We start from the raw sequence: 24,445 nt of genomic DNA, 5'->3' as shown, positions 1-24,445 counted from the left end.
ATATCTAGATGCACGTTTGAGAAAGTACGTAACCGACCTACCATCCTATACTAGAGATACCATGCATATATTAAACAAATTTGAGAATGGTAATGTGAATGAAAATACTTATTTGGTAACTTGTGATGTTGAATCTCTATATACAAGCATCAGAATGGAGTATGGGTGCGCAGCAGTTAGTCATTTCTTGGAAGGGGAGTCAAACATGAACAATGAAACTAAAGAATTGCTAATCACCTTATTAAAATGTGTTCTCAGTCACAACTTCTTAACTTTTGATAAGTTCTTTCTGCAAACATGTGGCACTGCCATGGGGACAGCTTGTGCCCCTACTTATGCTAATTTGTATCTGGGGTGGTGGGAGTTTAATTTTGTATTTTGCCCACAAATTATAAAATATCATCAGTACATCTCTTTGTGGGCTCGCTACATAGACAACATTATGATCTTATGGGAAGGACCATTTGAACTGTTCAAAGAGTTCATGACTGAATTGAATAACAATCATATGGGTATGTTCCTCACATATTTAGGGAGTAAGGAAAAAGTTGAGTTCCTTGACATAATTATTTAAAAAACTATAGAAAATACACTAGTCACAGAATTATTCATGAAAAGTACTGCCACCAATAGTGTGTTACATGCTACTAATGCCCATGGACCTTCAGTTACAAAAAATATCCCAACAGGTGAATATTTGAGGATTAGGAGGAATTGATCCACTGTAGACAGCTTTAAAAAGGCAGCTAAAGAACTTAAAGATAGGTTCCTTGGTAGAGGTTACTCAAAATTATGCCTATCCAGGGCCTATCAAAGGTCTATTAACAAAGACAGAAATACCCTACTTGTCCCGAAACAAAGATCAGGAGACACTGATAACATCAGGTTTATCTCCACATACAATAAACAATCCAATAAATTGAGGGACATTTTTGAAAAGTACTGTTATATTCTTGAATCTGATGAATATTTGAAAGGGATATTACCTAACAGGCCCGCAATGACCTTTAGGAGAGCATGCAACATACAAGATACATTGGTTAGCAGTCATTTTGACTGATTGTCAAACAGAAAACATCGACCAATTTGGTAATAAACTTATACAAGAATTACATTAATTGCAAATCCAAAAATGTATTTTATTGTCTAAGCTGTGACTGTAATATTTACTACGTTGGTATGTCCACTCGCACCCTATCTATTAGAATTACTGAACATCTAAGTAACATTCGAACTGCCGGGAAAGCAGTAGAAAAAGGAAAACAAATCACTACTGTGGCTAAACACTTTCTGGCACACCACAATCGCAACCCTAAGGCCTTGAAATGCTGGGGTTTGGATACAATTAAGTGTGGCATCAGAGGTGGAGATACAGACGTCACTACTCCAAAAAGAAACTAAATGGATATTTCTTTTGAACAGTGTAACCCCAAATGGAATGAACGACTATTGGGTATATTTAAAAAAAAATATATGGTAATAATTATGGTCCAAGGGCATATTTCGTGTGTAGATCTTCAGAATTAGCATGTAAATATAAAACTAGCACATAATGTGGTATTCAAACTTTCTTTATTATGTTCTGATTTGTTCTGATGGAATTTAAATTTGACCACTAACATGATTGCACACGGAACACACAATATAAACCCTAGAATGTATCCAATTCTATAACTGTAACTGTTATTCCGACTTTTTTACATAGACTCTCTATGAAGATTTAGGCACTCATATGATAGGTCGAAAGATGAGTCGCGTGACCTGACCGTCTGGGTATCAAGAGTCCTCAAACAGGTAGTTTTCATAAATTACCCTTAGAGTTTATCTTGTTCAGTATATCCCAATGGGAAGGTAGGCGCACACCTGATTGGACAAACGGACGAACATGTGATTCAACTGTTCGCCCGGTATTCCCCACAATAAACAGTTCAAACACTGTGCAATATGAACACTATGGCAGAGTAGGCGTCTTTTTGATTGGTCGTTTTAAGTCACATGTAACAGTCCGCTTAAAAAACTGACAATAACCAATAGAAAAAGCCTAGCCGGTAGTCCTGATTCAGGTAGTCTTGTGACCGAACAAATAGGAAATAAGGCCGCAAAGGATGCAACGCTCTGATTGGCCGCTCACATATTTAAATTACCGGCTTTGAAAGCACTCAGTTTTCAACTCTATTTTTGACCATTTAAGCTTAAAGGGACACTGAACCAAAAATGTTTATTTTGTGATTCAGATAGAGCATGCAATTTTAAGCAACTTTCTAATATTCTCATATTATCAATATTTCTTCATTCTCTTGCTATCTTTATATAAAAAAGAAGGCATCTAAGCTTAATTCTTGGTTCAGACCTCTGGACAGCAGTTTTTGATTGGTGGATGAATTTATCCACCAATCAGCAAGGACAACCTAGGTTGTTCACCAAAAATGGGCCGGCATCTAAACTTACATTCTTGCATTTCAAATAAAGATTCCAAGAGAATGAAGAAAATGTGATAATAGGAGTAAATTAGAAAGTTGCTTAAAATGTCATGCTCTATCTGAATCACTAAAGAAAACATTTGGTTACAGTGTCCCTTTAAAAAAGGCCTGTATATGGGCCGAAACGCGTAGGAATTTATTTTTATTTTTCCTTTTTCTGCAACCTGTCTACCTGCATGTCCCCAAATGACGCAGACGTGACCAGTTATTGGCCAGGTATACCGGGGTTTTGCTCTAAGCTGCCTGTTCTATTTTTTGGAGCTTGGATTCAGGTTTTTGTATGCTAACTGGTTTAATTTCTATGTAGGTTCTTAGAACCGAGGTAACCTTATATTTTAATAAAAATAGAAATAAAAGTGTAAGTTTTAATACCACTTATTAATATTATTTAGGGAGCTATTTGTGCACTCATAAACTCTTGTTCTGTCACTACTTATGAGGTGTGACTTCCTGTATACCTTGACCATAATAATATTGTCACTGGCAACTTAATAATATTGTCACTGACGGCATATTAATTTTGTCACTGGCAACATAATGATATTATCACTTGTGGCTTAATAATATTGTTACTGGCGGCAAAATAATATTGTCACTGGCGGCGTGATAATATTGTCACTGGCAGTGTGATAATATTGTCACTGGCGGCATAATGATATTGTCACTGGTGGCATAATAATATTGTCACTGGCGACTTAATAATATTGTCACTGGTGGCATAATAATATTGTCACTGGTGGCATAATGATATTGTCACTGGTGGCATTATGATATTGTCACTGGCGGCATAATGATATTGTCACTGGTGGCATAATGATATTGTCACTGTTGACATAATAATATTGTCACTGTTGACATAATATTGTCACTGTTGACATAATGATATTGTCACTGGCGACATAATGATATTGTCACTGGCTACATAATGATATTGTCACTGGCCACATAATGATATTGTCACTGGCGACAATAATATTTTCCCTGGCAACATAATAATATTGTCACTGGCGGCTTAATAATATTGTGGGTTTAAGCATTTCAGTTGCAACATTTAAGCTGAAGAGATTTTGCTGGCAAGATCCCAATACCAAAGCCTAAGTAGAGAGGTGTGATTTTCTAGTAACACATTCACCTGGCCTCCTTCAGCGCTTGCTGGATTGCATCCTCTATCAGCTGGCCAGACGCAGCGTGCACTGCTGGGATGGGAACCGCAATCAGGAGGCCACTGCCCAGTTTGAGGTCCAGAGAGTGAGCTGAAACAGATACCAGTGACGTGTGACACATATGAACGGCTTTATTTAGACTGCTGGCTCTAGGATAATATTCACCCAAGGTCAGTGATGGGTAGAGTGTGGGATAAATAAAGAGGAAAACAGAATAGAATAAGAGAAATGGAAGAGGCTGAATTTACTTTTCTGCTTTCTCTAGGCCAGTGATGGTGACTCTTTAGGTCCTTGGCACTCCAAATGTTTCAGAACTAAATTTACCATGATGCTTTACTGGACATCAGAGTGCCTAAGCATCATGGGAAATGTAGTTCTAAAACACCTGGAGTGTCAAGATTACCATTACTCCTGAGCCTACCTAGGTATGCTTTTCAACAAAAGATACACCGAGAACAAAATAAATTAGATAATAAAATTAAAATAGAAAGTTGTACACTCTGTCTGAATTATAAAAGTTTATTTTTATTCCCTTTACCTTCCAGCTTCTTCATGGCGAATACTAACTGACTTGTGCATTATCTGCGCAGTGCTAATAGTGTAAAGAACCGAAAGCCAGAATCATTAGTGGCTGATTTAAAAGTGCTCACAATAATGCAAAAATATAAAAATATAGACAGTAAACCTATGAGTTGTGCAGCTTCTTCCTCATTGCGGACATGACACGGAGCCTGGGAGCCACTGCGTGGGGTAAAGAAAGATGGAAAATCCTTGGAATCCCCAAAGGCGGAAACACAAACACCTTCTGTCTCCTATTATCAAAAGGCAACACAGGATAGGTTGTATCAGTGATTATACAAACCCCAGGTACACTATAATTGTGCTACTGCTCGCTGTTACGCACCAAGTATTCCAGTGTCCGGCCAATGTCCAGAATGGATTTCACTCCAGCCGATATCACGGCAACTGGGGTCCGGCCTAGTTCCGTTAAGTCTGCACTGATATCCATTGCTAAATTAAAGGGACATTAGCCAGTAAATAAATGCTTCATATAAAGATATATTCAAAGCAAAACTTGCCCTGAGCATAACACAGATGATTATTTTTTTTAAAGATTATATTATTATTTTTTTTTATATTGAATAAATTAAATAAATAAATAAGTGTAACATTTCAATTTCTATAAATAGGTGCCATGTTGAAACCTAGGTTTCCATTATCTTCTGATTACTGACAGATATGAGTGGTGCACATTTGTTAAAATACAGGAAAGGGGACAAAATAAATAATAATTAATTAAACATTTTATATTACAATCTCAACGTGATTTTCTTAAATGTGTTTTCATTAAAATAGATTTGTATTTCTACATGCATCTAGGCCCAAATAACGGTATAACAGGAAGTAGTCAAACTGGTTTTATTGGATTAACATTTCATATTGAACGGTTTTGGGAGTTTCCTCCACAGGTCAGAGCAATACTGAATTTACAGATTACAATTTAAAACACATGGGGCCAGATTACAAGTGGAGCTCTAACAGTTGTGCATGAGCATTATAGGGTTTATCGCAGCTGTTTGCGCACGCGTATTACAAGTTGAAAGTAAATGCGTTTGCTCAAGCGCAATTGAATTTAACATGCGTCGGGTTAGCGTGACCTCAGAGCTCTGGTTAACTGTTACGCTTGACTAAAAAGTTTTACGCATCAAAAACAGATTTGAAAGTACAATTAGATATGAGTTCTCAGGTGCAAGAAAAACAAAAGGCAGCAAAGGGCTTTAACAGAGATACCTACATATACATTCCAAAATATGTTCAGTATGTATGTGTGTGTATGTGTGTATATATATATCTATGTATGTGGGTGTGTCTAAGTGTGTATATATATATATATATATATATATATATACAGTATATGTGTGTGTGTCTATGTGTGTACATATGTGTTTATATGTGTGTATATATATATATATATATATATATATATATATGTGTGTGTGTGTGTGTGTGTGTCTATGTGTGTACATATGTATTTATGTGTTTATATGTGTACAGGTAGCCCTCAGTTTACGCCGGGGTTAGGTTCCAGAAGGAATGGTTGTAAATCGAAACCGTTGTAGATTGAAACCCAGTTTATAATGTAAGTCAATGGGAAGTGAGGGAGATAGGTTCCAGGCCCCTCTCAAAATTGTCATAAGTAACACCTAATACATTATTTTTAAAGCTTTGAAATGAAGACTTTAAATGCTAAACAGCATTATAAACCTAATAAAATAATCACACAACACAGACTTCACTTGCATTTTTCTGCAAACAGTTCTTTCTATGCATTCCAATCTGGACTGATTTATAGACAGGAAGATCTTGTTCCTTTGAAATCTGCTCGATAGCTCAGGTCTAGTTAAAATGATTAATTTCAGCTTGCTTGGCTTTGCTGTAACACAAGCGGACAGCTCCACCTTCTGGCTATTTTAATAAATGCACTGCTTCTCAATGCTTTTCAATAGGAGTCACATGACTGGAAAAGAAGGTTGTTATTCTGAAACGGTGTAAATTGAACCGTTGTAAAACGAGGGCCACCTGTGTATATATATATATATATATGTATTAACAGATATATATATATACATATATAAACACATAAATGAATATGTAAACATAAGTGCACTGGAGCCCTTTCCAGTCAAGTAGTTGAAACATGTAAAATCATATTTATGCAATTCTCATATTAAATAAAGTGTTATACTGTGTATGTACTGTAAATATTTCACATTCCAATGTTCTTCACATAGGGGAATATGTTCTAGATATTCCTATATATATATCTTTACCTATGTGTATATATATATAGATATATATATATATATATATATATACACAAAATAAACGAATAGAGTCCAGCACTATATCCACAAATGTTTTACCTGGCTGTGTGCTCATCACAATGGAGAATCAGCAAATCCCCAATATGTACAGTCTATGTATAGAATGTAACAGCACCACAGCACAACAAAATTCTTAAAGGTGAATTATTTCTTTATTTGGGATATCACAACCATGAAATAGCGACGTTTCTGACCTACATGGTCCTTAATCATGCATAGTTTAAAAACATTAAAACACACAGTTAAAAAGGGTATCAGGGCCAATCAGGTTTCAGCTCATAATATTAATTAGGTTAACTCATACCTGTCCAGGTATCACAGAAAAATATTTTCTCTTTCTATTAGCCTGCAAAAAAGAGGTACAGCTAAAGGGCTCCAATGTTATAATATTTTTGGCATATGGGGGGAGGGCTCATTGGAGTCCTTACTACAGTTTGTAGAGGATATTAATGCTTCTATGACAAGCATCAGGTTCACTCTTACATACTCCACACATGAGATCAATTTTCTAGATACCACTGTATATATACAAGATGCTAGACTAAGCACTGATCTCTTTACTAAACCTACAGATAGGAATACCCTACTATGATATGAAAGCTTTCACCCAGAGACAGTGTTCAATTCTATCCCCAGAAGTCAGCTATTACGCACCAAGAGGATAGTTAGAGACCAAGATAGACTACCAGATAGGTTAAGATCTATGGGTAATAAGTTTATCCAAAGAGGCTACCCTCAGGAGATCATTAATAAAAACATTAAGGATCTAGACAGGAGTAAAGTTAAAAATAAAAAACGATGCAAATAGACTAGTGTTCACTATGGAATACAGACAGAGAAGCCAATGTATCTTCAAAGCAGTGAGGAAGCATTGGCATTTGTTATCAAAATACAATCCAGAGGTAGAATCATTTAAATTACCACCTATGCCATCATATACGGGTGAGAAACCTTAGGGATAATTTAGTGAGAGCGGATGTGGGTACTACCAAATCATCTGAGATTAATTATCTGACTACTCCAAATAAAGGCTGTTACCCATGTCTACATTGCGCTCAATGCAATTCAATAATTAAGGGTAAATTCTTGGCACAAAATGATAAACGTAAACAATACACTATCAATGGCCTATATACATGTCAAACCAATTATGCAATTTATCTCCTTAAATGTCCATGTGCGCTTTGTTACATTGGAGAGACCACCCAAGCCGCCAGGGACAGGTTTAGTCAGCACAAAGCATCAATTAAGTCTAAGGATATGTCTCTCCCAGTATCTGCACATTTCCCTCAAATGGGACATACAGTTAGCCAGCTCCGCTTCCAAGTGATTGATCACATCCCTATACATAGGAGAGGGGGCAACAGAGAACTCAAATCGAAACAAAAAGAGGTCTGGTGGATTAAGAGATTAAATACGTTGCATCCATATGGTCTGAATAGGGACTATGATCTGTATTTGTTTTTATAGATGTATGTATGGAATATGGGTGATATATATTTTGGTGCCACTAGAGGTCGCTAATAGAAAGAGAAAATATTTTTCTGTGATGCCTGGACAGGTATGAGTTAACCTAATTAATATTATGAGCTGAAACCTGATTGGCCCTGATACCCCTTTTAACTGTGTGTTTTAATGTTTTTAAACTATGCATGATTAAGGACCATGTAGGTCCGAAACGTCGCTATTTTATGGTTGTGATATCCCAAATAAAGAAATAATTCACCTTTAAGAATTTTGTTGTGCTGTGGTGATGTTACATTCTATACATGGACTATATATATATATATATATATATATATATACACATATATATATATACACATAAATAAAACATATTATGCTACGTAAAGAACATTGGAATGTGAAATATTCATATTTAATGTCAGCGCACTTGGGGAAATCATTGTGTTTGGGTTTGCCCGATTTGTTGGGTGTTAGTTTTTTGTCCACTTTTCGCTCACCTCTGAAAATTATGGGAGAATATGTTAACACGATTGCGATATTGTAACTTCGGCTTTTCGCGTAAGTCGTGTTAGTGGGCAAGCGAAAACTTTTTACTTTCAACTTGTAATATGCGCAGTATCTGACACACGCAATAAAGCCGACGTTTGAGAATAGCCAGTTTATGAAAACATATGGAAAGACCTGTTTCATTCATGATTCAGACGATACAATTTTAAAAAACTTTACAATTTACTTCTATTATAAAATATACTTAATTATCATGGTTTCCTTAGATAAAAAAAAGCAGGTAAGTAGGTTCAGGAGCGTGCATATGTCAGGCGTATTATATGGCAACAGTTTTGCAGGAATGAGTTTAACAATGCCATACAAACAATAGCATTCTTGCTGCTATATAGTCAGCAGATACATGCATGCTACCTACCTAGGTATCTCTTCAACAAAGAATACTATGAGAACAAAGTCAATTTAATAATCGCAGTATACTATTAAAATGATATGTTCTGTCTGAATCATGAAGGAAATAGTTGGGGTTTCATGTTCCTTTAATAAAGCCAAGGTTCACATACAGCTGGATATTTCAAACATCAGGTTGTGATGAGGTTTATTGGATTCCCTCTATCTGCTATATCTGTTTGTACTGTGGTGTATTCTGCCATAAGTCAACAGATCTGTACCTAGAGCAGCAAGATTTAGGGGTGGAGCACACATTGAGGGACAATTTATCACATGATACCTTCCCACTCCAATCCTCAACTAACATTTTATTACAAATCAATGTTCCTGGATGTCTGCCTAACCCCAACATGTGTCCCTGATTGTGAACTAAAGGGGGTGGGGGCAGAAAATGACCCAGTGCCTAGGTCAGCACAAAAGCTAAATACACCACTGCCTCTGCACCTGTCACCTTTATACACTTTAACTCCACCTCCCTCTCTCTGTGCTCATCCATATTATGATACTTCAATGGATTGTAATGGACACAGTTAGATATGATGCTGTGTTAAAGGGACATTAAACACTTTGATATGGTAATATAAAATTATGAACTGTAATATATAAAAACAACTCTGCAATTTACTGTCATTATTTATTTTGTCCCCTTTTCCTGTAATTCCATTCTGAAATTGTGAGCTTTTCAGTCCCTGTTAGAAATGGAAGTGTAGAGCACTGTTATGTTCCCCACAACCATTGGCTGAACTCTCTAGTGACCTATTTATAACTGTCCCTAATTGGCCACCACAGAGAAAGTAACCTAAGTTACAACATGGCAGCTCCCATTGTTTTATAGACACTAAAACTTTACACTTATATTGTCACTTATATTAAACAACTAATGAAACTTTAAAAAAAAAACATCTGTTATTCTCAGACTAATCATTTCTTTAAAATGCATCATTCTATCATGCATTTATTTAGTTTTTAATGTCCCTTTAATGAGATGAATAAAAAACAAGGTGATGTGTTATTAAGGGGCAGATACCCTTATTGATTGGTTAACATTCATTGCCCCCCCCCCCCATGCCAAATTGTGAACTAAACTTACTATTTTCTCCATCTCGGTGGACTCCTCCTATACCCCCTGTAACAAACACTGGGATCCCGGCTTGATGAGCTGCAATCATTGTTGCTGAAACTGTGCTGCCCCCAGAAAGTCCCTGGCACAAGACAGATAAAATGATGTAATACAATTAGAAAGAACAAGCGAATGTTGCCTTAAAACACGGTATTAATTGTAATGGCTTAGGTGGAAACAGTGGTGGTTCTATTATTGTGGTACATAAAAAGAAAAAAAATAGTAAATAAATTACTTGTTTTCTTGCAAAAAGAAAAAGTTAAATCCTTTTAAAATGATATTGCAATGATTTATATGAAGCATAGCCTACTTTTTTATTACAATAAATTAGACTGTTTTATATCCTGTAGACTGTAAGCTCTCCGGAGCAGGGCCCTCTTCCTACTGTACTAGATTTGTTAAGTCTGTTATGTTTTTGTATCTTATTACAAATCCTTGTCATTGTATACCTCTATCTCTGACAAGAGTCCCAGACCTCTGGACGAGAAAGGAAGGGTCAACGAGGAACAAAGCCCCAGGGTAGACCTCTGACCGCTACTACAAACGGCATTCTACCGTGATTCAGAATAGACATTGTGCACGGGTACGAGACCCCCTACACTTCTGTCTTACCCAAAAAAGGAATATTTCCCAAGGAAAGAGGGCCCTCAGACCCCCAACATCTATATATCAGAATCCAACATTTAGGTGGAGCCCCAATAGGGTTCAAACCCTCAGCCTCCCGCTGCAGGAACGGAGGGACCAGTCACTACATTGCATCTCCCTGTCCAGGATTCTGAAAACGCAAGAAGGGAAAAGACCCTTACAAGGCAGGAAAAACAAGGACTCACAGGTCGCAATATAAAGCTTCTTTAGGCAAGGATATTTGTAGGACTTGCCTTATGAAGAGTACATAGCCATAGCTGGATTTGAACTGTGGACCCTCAGTTTTTAGGGAAACATAGTTTACCACTAAGACATCGTGGGACACATACTAAGGTAACTCCGAACCAGGAGAACCCAACCCCCGCTCTAGAAGAGAAGGGAACTAAAGCAATGGAAAACCACCCTACTATAGAGGCAAGACCCCCTCGGGCATATCGCCAACCCAGTTGAAGACACCTGTAGTCTACAGGAACATCAAATGCGCCAGAAGACCAGTAGGGACCCGTCAGAAAAACCTACAGCCTAAGCCACAGGTAGATAGGCATCTCCCACAGGATAGGCATCTCCCACAGGACCACAAACACCTATGGTGAGAACGAACGTTCCACACCCATCTAGGGAGAAACATGGACCTAGGCCAGGGTCCTCGAAAACTGGAATCCATCTTAAGATCTAACTTCCAGAGGAACCCTAAGTTGCCTCCTACGATTAAGAGCGCACCATCTAAAGTCTGTAGACTTGGCGATCTAGCAACAGCCTCAAACCCAAGAGTCTGAAACATCTCCTGAACAGTTTAAGAATTTGGCACTCAGTGCACTTGGATCGCACGGAAATCTTGTAGACAAGCATTAACACATGTTACACACACTGGCAAGGTAGCAACCAACATTCGAAGGTGAATGAGAACCATGGACCTTGCTTGCCCTCCCAGAGAGCTAAACGTAAAGCACCCTCCACGAAGCCCTAACAGAATATCGAGGATAAATGGTCAACAACCTGACCCCAGAAGGGCAACCGTCTGTAACCGACCTTGACTCTTTACTATTAAGCCCCAAGGCTAGAGTTGTAACGAGGACAGAAACATCTGAACGTCGAGACCGTGGTCAGACCAAGGGTATAATATGGAAGAGACAACAGCCAGAGACCCTTGTAGGATCGATCTTCCAAAGAGAAACCTCTGAAACAAGATAAAAGCTGGAGCCTCATAGCTCCCCACAGAAGGCAGGGAACCCTGCACACCACCTCTTAGAGTAAAGCAACTCTTAGCAGAGGAAGAAGACCATGCCTGCGCCTCCAGACCAGATGAGCCACCCAAGGCGGAAAGGAAGGAGACTCTGCCACCGTAAGGCTAAGAGTCAGCATCCGTAAGAACTTCGAGTGAGGACGCAAATCATTCACTACTCAGACCACATAGGTCACTCACATCTCCCAACTCCAAGCAATGGAATTACGGTTCTGAGTCCTCAGGAAACTGAAAGAACTATGATGACGTCTGAAAAAAACAGATCAGTATCCCAGGTGAGTAGCCCGAAACAGCCGACCTTAGATTGGTACTTACAACCCTCCATTCAGAGAGGTTGTATTTAAACAGTAGGCCTCATACTTCGATAGGATCTGAGCCCGGAATCCATAGCAATAGGCCAAGTGACATTTAGAATCCAACAGGATTAAGTCAGCACTGAAACAGATAAAGGACAAGAGCGCACCACACACTATAAGAGTAAAAGTATTTACTAGTATTTCAAAAAGCGCAATAATACAAAATAAAACGTACAGAATAAAAGATAAAACATGCAGTTTAGTGAATTAATATCACCATGAATGGCTCTCCCACGTCCCAGTTGAAACAATAGCAGCCGGATTCCTCAAAGGATTGCAGCGTGTGTTCAGTAAGTCAGTAAGTCTTTATAGCGTATCAGCGTATCAGCTGTTCCTGAGCTTTCATCTTTTAGTCTAAACACCGCCGCAGCCGGTCCGTTTGATCACAGCTTGTGAGTGGGGAGAGCTATACAAAGCCTCAACGCGTTTCCTCTGGTCTCCACCAGACTTTTTCAAGAGGGTAATTAGGATTAAGTCAGCACCACGAGGGTGACATGAACCCAGGTAGCAGTCGAAAAGCGTCTGACCAGTACCTGTCTGGTATAAGGACACTCCAGAACTGCCCAAGGTCCAAGAAATTTGACCCAAAGGAACGATAATGAACTAGAAAACATAATTCTATTATTCAAAAAGTGCACAACTTCCAAGGAAGTGCCCATGCAACCACAAGTTCGCAAGTATCGGTTCCAGAGAAGAACGTTATCAAAAACGAAAATATAACAGACATGAGCTTAAGAAAAAATAAATTAAACACATCCATTCGGATCAAAAGTAAAATGAAGGCAGAACCCATGGAGTGAACGCCCAAGGTGAACAAGAACACCAATGGGACCAGACGATCAGAGGCCCCATTCACCCAAGTTCAGAACTGGAACCGAAAACATAAAGAAAAAATAAAATGAAGACGTTAAGGAGATTGGCTTCATCCCCAAATGTCATATTCAATATGCCATCCAGCATCTAAAGCCTCGGATCCCTTGGCCCACTACGACTGGGATCCTCCAGCATTGCCAAAACATGCCTTAAAAGAACATGAAGACGTGCTAGCCTATAACGGAAGGCAAAATCATCCCTCACCAGATCAATGAAAGACCCTGGCCCAGAGGTTGGGGCCCCTGATGCCTCAGAGGCCAATGCTTCTCCAGAAGGCTGAACTGAATCAGGCGATCCCACGCCCGAGGGGGCCCTAGTTAACAGAACACAGACAATATCTTAGAAATACTTAACTTGGGAGATATAAATGAGACAGCGCCATAGAAATGGCCATGGGGAATCGTGCTGTAACCTCTGGAGGAAACAAGCCACCCTCCGGAGAAGGGGGAAGAGTACTACCCTCCATAAGAGACTATCTTGAAGTTCTGACACTTCTCTGCCAACCTCCTGTGACAAAAGGCAAAGAATGACTGGGGAATGAGGGAAGTGGGGGAGGTATATAAGCCTTAAGCTGGGGTTTCTTTGCCTCCTCCTGGTGGCCAGGTTCTGTATTTCCCAAAAGTAATGAATGCAGCTGTGAACGCTTCCCGTTTAAGAAGAAAAAGGGAGGTAAATAGATGAAAAAGATGATTTAAAGGGGCATTACAATCAAAACTAAAATGCATAACAGTTTTTTTTTACTTTTATTAGAAGCACTTTTTGTAATATACTATTTTAGTGAGACATGATACAAATCACATTTTCATAATTGAGCTTGCAATTTTCAGTTTATTTTTTTATTGTTGAAAACAATACCTAAGTACACTCAGCAGCAGCAATACACTACTAAGACTTAACTGGTGATTAGCAGCTACACACATATGCCTAGTGTCATTGTCTCACCAGATGTGTTCAGCTAGCTCCCAGTAGTGCATTGCTGCTCTGGAGTCCCTCTGCAGGATTGAAACACATAGTTGCATGCAAACAATAGTGCAATAATAAAATATTCTAACCGGGTGGGGCGTGGCTAAGCCGCAGACATGGCCGGTCAGGAAAATCAATAGCTCCATCTATACTCTACATAATCTATAGATTATTTCCTCAACGCACTCTCATCCTACTCTACGAAGCTGACTATCTATCACAGAAAAGATTTAGAGGCAAGAGATACTGCTCTACTTCTCCTCTCGAGTTTAGAAGCTCCTAACGGATTGAGACCAAAGTCTGCGGCCTATTATACATTTACATCAACCCCCCCCCCCCGGCCAGAAACTAAGCCGGGTAAAGGGTTTGTGTGTGCTGTATTCCTAACTTTCTCATACATGGATCGTTGTGCAACATAAAACTGAAGTGTTTGCTGCGAAGTAATCAGAAACCATAGCCCTATACTAACTCATAATAGAGGCGGAAATCCTAACTCTCCTGCAACGGATATCCTATAAAATGGACGTTCACTATGCCTCCCTCACCTTGAGCACGAGAGCAGAGCTGACGGATGAGGCTACAGCTTATACAACAGCTACACCATTTGCAAGTCCTCTGATCACGACTGACAGCGGATGCAGAGGGGAACGTGCTGCAGACTTGAACGAGGTGGCTAGTGCGGACACTTTTACAGCTGTAGACGGAGCAGGTATTATAGACACTAGACATCTGGAGATCCCGACACAGAAAGGATCTGACAACGAGACTCCGACTACAAGTGAGAGGTCGGCCCTGAGGGCCCTGGAGATGCAGCCGGTCAAAAGGGTGCTTAGGGTAGACTTTGTACCGAGGATTCTCAGGAGCCTGACACCGGAATTCCCATGCGCTACACCCCAGTCTGCCATGATCCCACAACCTCAAATTATGGATCTAAGTCCGAGAGTTGTTGATCCTCCTCCACATACCTGGCATATAACCCATCCCATGTTAACCTCCTATGCCTTCACCTCAATGGCTCTATTGCAGGGGAACTTTGACTTGTTAACCTATGCATGCGGGATAGGGTAGCAGAGTCCAGGGATACTAAGCTGCCAATGTGAGAATACGAACTCAAGCCTGTGATCTCACTTACTCATTTTGAATAAAGGCCCATTTCCCCCTTGCAGCCCTATTAACCCCAGTTTAATGTTGAGCTAACACTCTATGCTGATATATTACAACTGTTGGATATGGTTTTTTTTCTTTTTTAACTCATTCTTTCTGTTTTATGATGATGCTCGTCAAGTCTTTGAAATATATAGGTGTCAGTATAGATGCTCAGAGTAATATCTGTGGACAAATGATCTCATATATACTAGACATATACCATGGCACTTACAGCTCTTATGGCTAACACATCTAACCTATTAGCAACCTAGGATTTAGAGAAACTAGTAGACACTGACCATATCACACCACACTCATACAGCATCCAGTGTACCATAGTCATCCCCTACAGTTAGTATTGCCCACATATCCTACGGCAGCAGGGTTTATGTTTTGTTTCAGTTGTTTTTTGTGCCTATTATATTTTGCGCCCTCCCATCTATACTCAGCGGGATAGTCTCTTAGATTGACCTGCAGTTTGTTATAGCTTAGCTTCACTATACAGGGAGTGCAGAATTATTAGGCAAATGAGTATTTTGACCACATCATCCTCTTTATGCATGTTGTCTTACTCCAAGCTGTATAGGCTCGAAAGCCTACTACCAATTAAGCATATTAGGTGATGTGCATCTCTGTAATGAGAAGGGGTGTGGTCTAATGACATCAACACCCTATATCAGGTGTGCATAATTATTAGGCAACTTCCTTTCCTTTGGCAAAATGGGTCAAAAGAAGGACTTGACAGGCTCAGAAAAGTCAAAAATAGTGAGATATCTTGCAGAGGGATGCAGCACGCTTAAAATTGCAAAGCTTCTGAAGGGTGATCATCGAACAATCAAGCGTTTCATTCAAAATAGTCAACAGGGTCGCAAGAAGCGTGTGGAAAAACCAAGGCGCAAAATAACTGCCCATGAACTGAGAAAAGTCAAGCGTGCAGCTGCCAAGATGCCACTTGCCACCAGTTTGGCCATATTTCAGAGCTGCAACATCACTGGAGTGCCCAAAAGCACAAGGTGTGCAATACTCAGAGACATGGCCAAGGTAAGAAAGGCTGAAAGACGACCACCACTGAACAAGACACACAAGCTGAAACGTCAAGACTGGGCCAAGAAATATCTCAAGACTGATTTTTCTAAGGTTTTATGGACTGATGAAATGAGAGTGAGTCTTGATGGGCCAGATGGATGGGCCCGTGGCTGGATTGGTAAAGGGCAGAGAGCTCCAGTCCGACTCAGACGCCAGCAAGGTGGAGGTGGAGTACTGGTTTGGGCTGGTTTCATCAAAGATGAGCTTGTGGGGCCTTTTCGGGTTGAGGATGGAGTCAAGCTCAACTCCCAGTCCTACTGCCAGTTTCTGGAAGACACCTTCTTCAAGCAGTGGTACAGGAAGAAGTCTGCATCCTTCAAGAAAAACATGATTTTCATGCAGGACAATGCTCCATCACACGCGTCCAAGTACTCCACAGCGTGGCTGGCAAGAAAGGGTATAAAAGAAGAATATCTAATGACATGGCCTCCTTGTTCACCTGATCTGAACCCCATTGAGAACCTGTGGTCCATCATCAAATGTGAGATTTACAAGGAGGGAAAACAGTACACCTCTCTGAACAGTGTCTGGGAGGCTGTGGTTGCTGCTGCACGCAATGTTGATGGTGAACAGATCAAAACACTGACAGAATCCATGGATGGCAGGCTTTTGAGTGTCCTTGCAAAGAAAGGTGGCTATTGGTCACTGATTTGTTTTTGTTTTGTTTTTGAATGTCAGAAATGTATATTTGTGAATGTTGAGATGTTATATTGGTTTCACTGGTAAAAATAAATAATTGAAATGGGTATATATTTGTTTTTTGTTAAGTTGCCTAATAATTATGCACAGTAATAGTCACCTGCACACACAGATATCCCCCTAAAATAGCTAAAACTAAAAACAAACTAAAAACTACTTCCATAAATATTCAGCTTTGATATTAATGAGTTTTTTGGGTTCATTGAGAACATGGTTGTTGTTCAATAATAAAATTAATCCTCAAAAATACAACTTGCCTAATAATTCTGCACTCCCTGTATAGTTGAAATGCCCTTAGATAATCTCCAAGTTTTTTTGTTTTTTTTCCTCTGAGGTAAAAGCTCCTTTCCTGCGCTATATGGTTCGCATGATTTTTTTATTTTATTTTTTTAAGGAAAAATTGTTTATTTCTGTTTAAAACATACATGTGTCATAAAAAATTACGTTGATCATTTGCAAAACAAAGATTAAAGGCTTAGGCCTCGTGTTAAATATAGAGTCCATACATATCTCAGATAAGTGAGTCCATAAGGAGTTCAATAGAGTCCAAACTGTAGAACCCCTTTGAAAGATGAACCAGTAAAGTTCCCAACATTGAGGGCCTTGCATTTTCACAATTTTCCTTCTTTTTTTGTAACAAAATAACCAAAGTAAACTAGTAACAAAACATTGAACAGTTATAATTTCCATGTGTGTCCATTAATTCTTGGTCGAAGCATACATGTATCTGTGTGTTTTCATCTAAACAAATACATCTGGTATCAACGCAATATGACATTAAGGAGTATTAACATCTAAGCCTAGAATATGAAAGTCCGTGACAACCCATAGAACACAACGTCGTCTTAGGAAAGTAGAGAGATTCGTCGGTTCGCATGATTTTTATTACTCACCTTCTTAAGCAACTTTACAATGTCAGTTGCCTTGAAATTTCTGTCTATGGGAATTACAGCGATAACAGAATTTATGCTTACCTGATAAATTACTTTCTCCAACGGTGTGTCCGGTCCACGGCGTCATCCTTACTTGTGGGATATTCTCCTCCCCAACAGGAAATGGCAAAGAGTCCCAGCAAAGCTGGCCATATAGTCCCTCCTAGGCTCCGCCCACCCCAGTCATTCGACCGACGGACAGGAGGAAATATATATAGGAGAAACCATATGGTACCGTGGTGACTGTAGTTAGAGAAAATAATTCATCAGACCTGATTAAAAAACCAGGGCGGGCCGTGGACCGGACACACCGTTGGAGAAAGTAATTTATCAGGTAAGCATAAATTCTGTTTTCTCCAACATTGGTGTGTCCGGTCCACTGCGTCATCCTTACTTGTGGGAACCAATACCAAAGCTTTAGGACACGGATGAAGGGAGGGAGCAAATCAGGTTACCTAAACGGAAGGCACCACAGCTTGCAAAACCTTTCTCCCAAAAATAGCCTCCGAAGAAGCAAAAGTATCAAATTTGTAAAATTTGGCAAAAGTGTGCAGTGAAGACCAAGTCGCTGCCTTACATATCTGGTCAACAGAAGCCTCGTTCTTGAAGGCCCATGTGGAAGCCACAGCCCTAGTGGAGTGAGCTGTGATTCTTTCAGGAGGCTGCCGTCCGGCAGTCTCATAAGCCAATCGGATGATGCTTTTAAGCCAAAAGGAAAGAGAGGTAGAAGTCGCTTTTTGACCTCTCCTTTTACCAGAATAGACAACAAACAAAGAAGATGTTTGTCTGAAATCCTTTGTAGCCTCTAAATAGAATTTTAGAGCACGGACTACATCCAAATTGTGTAACAAACGTTCCTTCTTTGAAACTGGATTCGGACATAAAGAAGGTACAACTATCTCCTGGTTAATATTCTTGTTAGAAACAACCTTCGGAAGAAAACCAGGCTTAGTACGCAAAACCACCTTATCTGCATGGAACACCAGATAGGGCGGAGAACACTGCAGAGCAGATAACTCTGAAACTCTTCTAGCAGAAGAAATTGCAACCAAAAACAAAACTTTCCAAGATAGTAACTTAATATCTATGGAATGTAAAGGTTCAAACGGAACCCCTTGAAGAACTGAAAGAACTAGATTTAGACTCCAGGGAGGAGTCAAAGGTCTGTAAACAGGCTTGATCCTAACCAGAGCCTGAACAAATGCTTGAACATCTGGCACAGCTGCCAGTCTTTTGTGTAGTAAGACAGATAAAGCAGAGATCTGTCCCTTTAGAGAACTTGCAGATAATCCTTTCTCCAAACCTTCTTGTAGAAAGGAGAGAATCTTAGGAATTTTTATCTTATCCCATGGGAATCCTTTGGATTCACACCAACAGATATATTTTTTCCATATTTTATGGTAAATCTTTCTAGTTACCGGTTTTCTGGCCTGAACCAGAGTATCTATCACAGAATCTGAAAACCCACGCTTCGATAGAATCAAGCGTTCAATCTCCAAGCCGTCAGCTGGAGGGAGACCAGATTTGGATGTTCGAATGGACCCTGAACAAGAAGGTCCTGTCTCAAAGGTAGCTTCCATGGTGGAGCCGATGACATATTCACCAGGTCTGCATACCAAGTCCTGCGTGGCCACGCAGGAGCTATCAAGATTACCGAGGCCCTCTCCTGATTGATCCTGGCTACCAGCCTGGGAATGAGAGGAAACGGTGGAAATACATAAGCTAGGTTGAAGGTCCAAGGTGCTACTAGTGCATCTACTAGAGTCGCCTTGGGATCCCTGGATCTGGACCCGTAGCAAGGAACCTTGAAGTTCTGACGAGACGCCATCAGATCCATGTCTGGAATGCCCCATAATTGAGTTATTTGGGCAAAGATCTCTGGATGGAGTTCCCACTCCCCCGGATGGAATGTCTGACGACTCAGAAAATCCGCCTCCCAGTTTTCCACACCTGGGATGTGGATCGCAGACAGGTGGCAGGAGTGATCCTCCGCCCATTGAATTATCTTGGTCACTTCTTTCATCTTTAACAGGTCTTCTACACAAAGTAAGAATGCCTGTCTCTTTATTTGGTTTGAGGACAAGTGAGACATGTGGAACCATCCCCTTGGGGGTAGTTCCTTGAATTCCAGGAGATAACCCTGAGAAACTATTTCTAGCGCCCAGGGATCCTGAACATCTCTTGCCCAAGCCTGAGCAAAGAGAGAGAGTCTGCCCCCCACTAGATCCGGTCCCGGATCGGGGGCTACTCCTTCATGCTGTTTTGTTAGCAGCGGCAGGCTTCTTGGCCTGCTTACCCTTGTTCCAGCCTTGCATCGGTTTCCAGGCTGGTTTGGGTTGTGAGGCATTACCCTCTTGCTTAGAGGATGCAGAATTAGAGGCCGGTCCGTTCCTGAAATTGCGAAAGGGACGAAAATTAGACTTATTTTTAGCCTTGAAAGACCTATCTTGTGGAAGGGCGTGGCCCTTTCCCCCAGTGATGTCTGAAATAATCTCTTTCAATTCTGGTCCAAATAGAGTTTTACCTTTGAAAGGGATGTTAAGCAATTTTGTCTTGGATGACACATCCGCTGACCAAGACTTTGGCCAAAGCGCTCTGCGCGCCACGATAGCAAACCCTGAATTTTTCGCCGCTAATCTAGCTAATTGCAAAGCGGCATCTAAAATAAAAGAGTTAGCCAATTTAAGTGCGTGAACTCTGTCCATAACCTCCTCATATGGAGTCTCTCTACTGAGCGACTTTTCTAGTTCCTCAAACCAGAACCACGCTGCTGTAGTGACAGGAACAATGCACGAAATTGGTTGTAGAAGGTAACCTTGCTGTACAAAAATCTTCTTAAGCAAACCTTCCAATTTTTTTATCCATAGGATCTTTGAAAGCACAACTATCTTCGATAGGAATAGTAGTGCGTTTGTTTAGAGTAGAAACTGCCCCCTCGACCTTAGGGACTGTCTGCCATAAGTCCTTTCTGGGGTCGATCATAGGAAATAGTTTCTTAAATATAGGGGGGGGAACAAAAGGTATGCCGGGCTTTTCCCACTCCTTATTTACTATGTCCGCCACCCGCTTGGGTATAGGAAAAGCATCGGGGTGCACCGGAACCTCTAGGAACTTGTCCATCTTGCATAATTTCTCTGGAATGACCAAGTTGTCACAATCATCCAGAGTAGATAACACCTCCTTAAGCAGTGCGCGGAGATGTTCTAATTTAAATCTAAATGTCACAACATCAGGTTCAGCTTGTTGAGAAATCTTTCCTGAATCTGAGATTTCTCCATCTGACAAAACCTCCCTCATGGCCCCTTCAGATTGGTGTGAGGGTATGACAGAACAATTATCATCAGCGCCCTCCTGCTCTTCAGTGTTTAAAACAGAGCAATCGCGCTTTCTCTGATAAGTAGGCATTTTGGATAAAATATTTGCTATGGAGTTATCCATTACAGCCGTTAATTGTTGCATGGTAATAAGCATTGGCGCACTAGATGTACTAGGGGCCTCCTGCATGGGCAAAACTGGTGTAGACACAGTAGGAGATGATGTAGTATCATGTTTACTCCCCTCATTTGAGGAATCATCTTCGGCAATATCATTATCTGTGGCAGTACTGTCCTTACTTGTTTGGACGCTATGGCACAATTATCACATAAATTTAAATGGGGAGACACATTGGCTTTCATACATATAGAACATAGCTTATCTGAAGGTACAGACATGTTAAACAGGCTTAAACTTGTCAACAAAGCACAAAAAACGTTTTAAAACAAAACCGTTACTGTCACTTTAAATTTTAAACAGAAAACACTTTATTACTGAATATGTGAAAAAGTATGAAGGAATTGTTCAAAAATTACCACAGTGTCTTAAAGCATTAATAGTATTGCACACCAAATTTCAGAGCTTTAACCCTTAAAATAACGGAACCGGAGCCGTTTATAAATTTAACCCCTATACAGTCCCAGCTATAGTCTTTGCTGAGACCCAACCAAGCCCAGAGGGGAATACGATACCAATTGACGCCTTCTAGAAGCTTTTCCAGCAATTTTTAGATCCTCACACATGCATCTGCATGCCCTGCTCTCCAAAAACAACTGCGCAGTAATGGCGCGAAAATGAGGCTCAGTCTACAACTAGGAAAGGCCCCCTGACTGGAAAAGGTGTCTAACACAGTGCCTGCCGTTTAATAAACGTTCCCCAAGTTTATAAATGCAAATTGTCAGCATAAATATGAATAAAATGCCCAAATAAAGCAATCGATTTAGCCCATAAAAATGTCTACCAGTTTTTTAGCCCATAATAAGCCCTTTATTCTGTTTGTTTGACAAAGAAAATGGCTTACCGGTCCCCATGAGGGGAAATGACAGCCTTCCAGCATTACATGGTCTTGTTAGAAATATGGCTAGTCATACCTTAAGCAGAAAAGTCTGCTAACTGCTTCCCCCAACTGAAGTTACTTCATCTCAACAGTCCTATGTGGAAACAGCAATCGATTTTAGTTACTGTCTGCTAAAATCATCTTCCTCTCACAAACAGAAATCTTCATCCTTTTCTGTTTCAGAGTAAATAGTACATACCAGCACTATTTTAAAATAACAAACACTTGATAGAAGAATAAAAACTACATTTAAACACCAAAAAAACTCTTAACCATCTCCGTGGAGATGTTGCCTGTGCAACGGCAAAGAGAATGACTGGGGTGGGCGGAGCCTAGGAGGGACTATATGGCCAGCTTTGCTGGGACTCTTTGCCATTTCCTGTTGGGGAGGAGAATATCCCACAAGTAAGGATGACGCCGTGGACCGGACACACCAATGTTGGAGAAAATAATATTTACATTAAGTGTCATGAACAACCCCATCCCTCTTCCAACTTAGAGCAGCGTTTGTCTGCTGACCTACCCCACCTCTTTAGGTCCAAGAGTGACCATTTCATTTTAAAATCTCCCCTTCTTGTATATTCTGGCTCCAACTAGGCCCAAGAGTGGCCTCATAGTATCCACGGGTAGTACCATTCGCTATATTAAAAAATGGAGGTTTCGATGTGTTATATCCACTCTCATATTGTTAACATTCTAATCAGTTATGATTTTTAAACGTCCGATCCTTGAGTTGGGTGGTGGGTGTATGATATGTTTTCATTTACTCCATTTAGCCACCGTAATTGCTCACATCACAAATAAGTCACAAAAATAGTTTGGTATCGCTATAGAGCATTTTTCTTTTCTACAGTACTGATTAAGTCCATGTTCATCACTTATTTTTCTAAAAAGACTGTTGGAATATGTTGATGTGTAAGCCTGTTCTTTATGTATGTGGATATATATTTTATCGTGTTTCTGTATATTATCAAAACCTCAATAACAAAATAATTTATAAAAAAAAAAATATTCTAACCTAATAGAGAATTCTGTCTTTGCGCATTTATAACAATCTAAGTGAATATGCTTTTACTAAAAACTATCACTGTTTTAGCGACTGTTTTGTGTAGTGTGCAAGTTGTAATGTATATCACATAGGCCCCGAAGCGTTATGTATCACGGTATCACTACTAGCAACTTGTAAATGTGAGTGCATGAAACATATGTATGTATGTTCATAAGTCATGTGCACAGTATAAGGAATCACTAAAACACTAAGGGCCAGATTACAAGTGGAGCACAAATTAACACTCCCACTTGAGCATTAATTGCGCTCGTCGGGTTACACTCACATTATGAGTTGAAAGTATACTGTTTTTGCTCTAGCGGTAACATGACTAGCGCAAAAATCTGGACTTAGCGTTCATGTATTCCATCATAGAAGTCAATGGAGAAAAAATAAATTGGAAAAAAACTACTCTTGTGAATATTCTATATTAAAGTATAGTGGGCACTAAAAAAGTTTTGGCCACTTTAAGCTGCGTTGGTTAAAATATTTTAACCATCCTCTTTTTTTATTGCTGTCCACCTGTAATGTAGCCTGTAATGTAGCTTGTAATGTAGCCTGTAATGTAGCCTGTAATGTAGCTTGTAATGTAGCCTGTAATGTAGCCTGTCATGTAGCCTGTAATGTAGCAGTTTAGACCGTGCTGCGGTTTGCAAACAGGTTAGAGTACCTGGCTCAGAACGAACGGCAGGTCCCTTCGAGACACTTTAACACAATTCTTGTTTTCTGCCAGGAACATAAGCTCTTCCTCTCTTAGTCCAACGTGAACTTTACCCTTTATAATGCCCACTGTGGCTGGTACAGAGCCGTTTTCCCTAATTATGTCTTCCACATGTTTGGCCATTCTGAAAAGAGAATTAAAATGTCATTCCATATCAATTACATATCTATAACATATATATTCAGTTCCTAACCTATCTCCTGCAACATAAAAATATTACAGTAATTGTGATAGCTCATCCAATCCCCTCATCCCTTTAAGACGGCTTTTATCTACAACTGAAAAAGAGACC

At 39.9% G+C, this 24,445-nt stretch overlaps 1 protein-coding gene across 1 annotated transcript in view; it reads right to left on the bottom strand.

Annotated features, from left to right (window-relative positions):
• LOC128664902 (uncharacterized) overlaps positions 1-24,445 on the bottom strand; it is a 182,625-nt gene that overhangs the window by 136,503 nt on the left and 21,677 nt on the right. The window contains 5 exon segments of the mRNA XM_053719694.1: positions 3,613-3,733; positions 4,329-4,455; positions 4,548-4,654; positions 10,040-10,151; positions 24,103-24,277. Coding sequence (XP_053575669.1) covers positions 3,613-3,733; positions 4,329-4,455; positions 4,548-4,654; positions 10,040-10,151; positions 24,103-24,277 — 642 coding nt within the window.

The sequence above is a fragment of the Bombina bombina genome, chromosome 6 (genome assembly GCF_027579735.1).
Source record: "Bombina bombina isolate aBomBom1 chromosome 6, aBomBom1.pri, whole genome shotgun sequence".
Classification (NCBI taxonomy): domain Eukaryota; kingdom Metazoa; phylum Chordata; class Amphibia; order Anura; family Bombinatoridae; genus Bombina; species Bombina bombina.
Note: the sequence above shows the minus strand (reverse complement) of the source record. Positions and strands in the feature narration are given on the sequence as shown.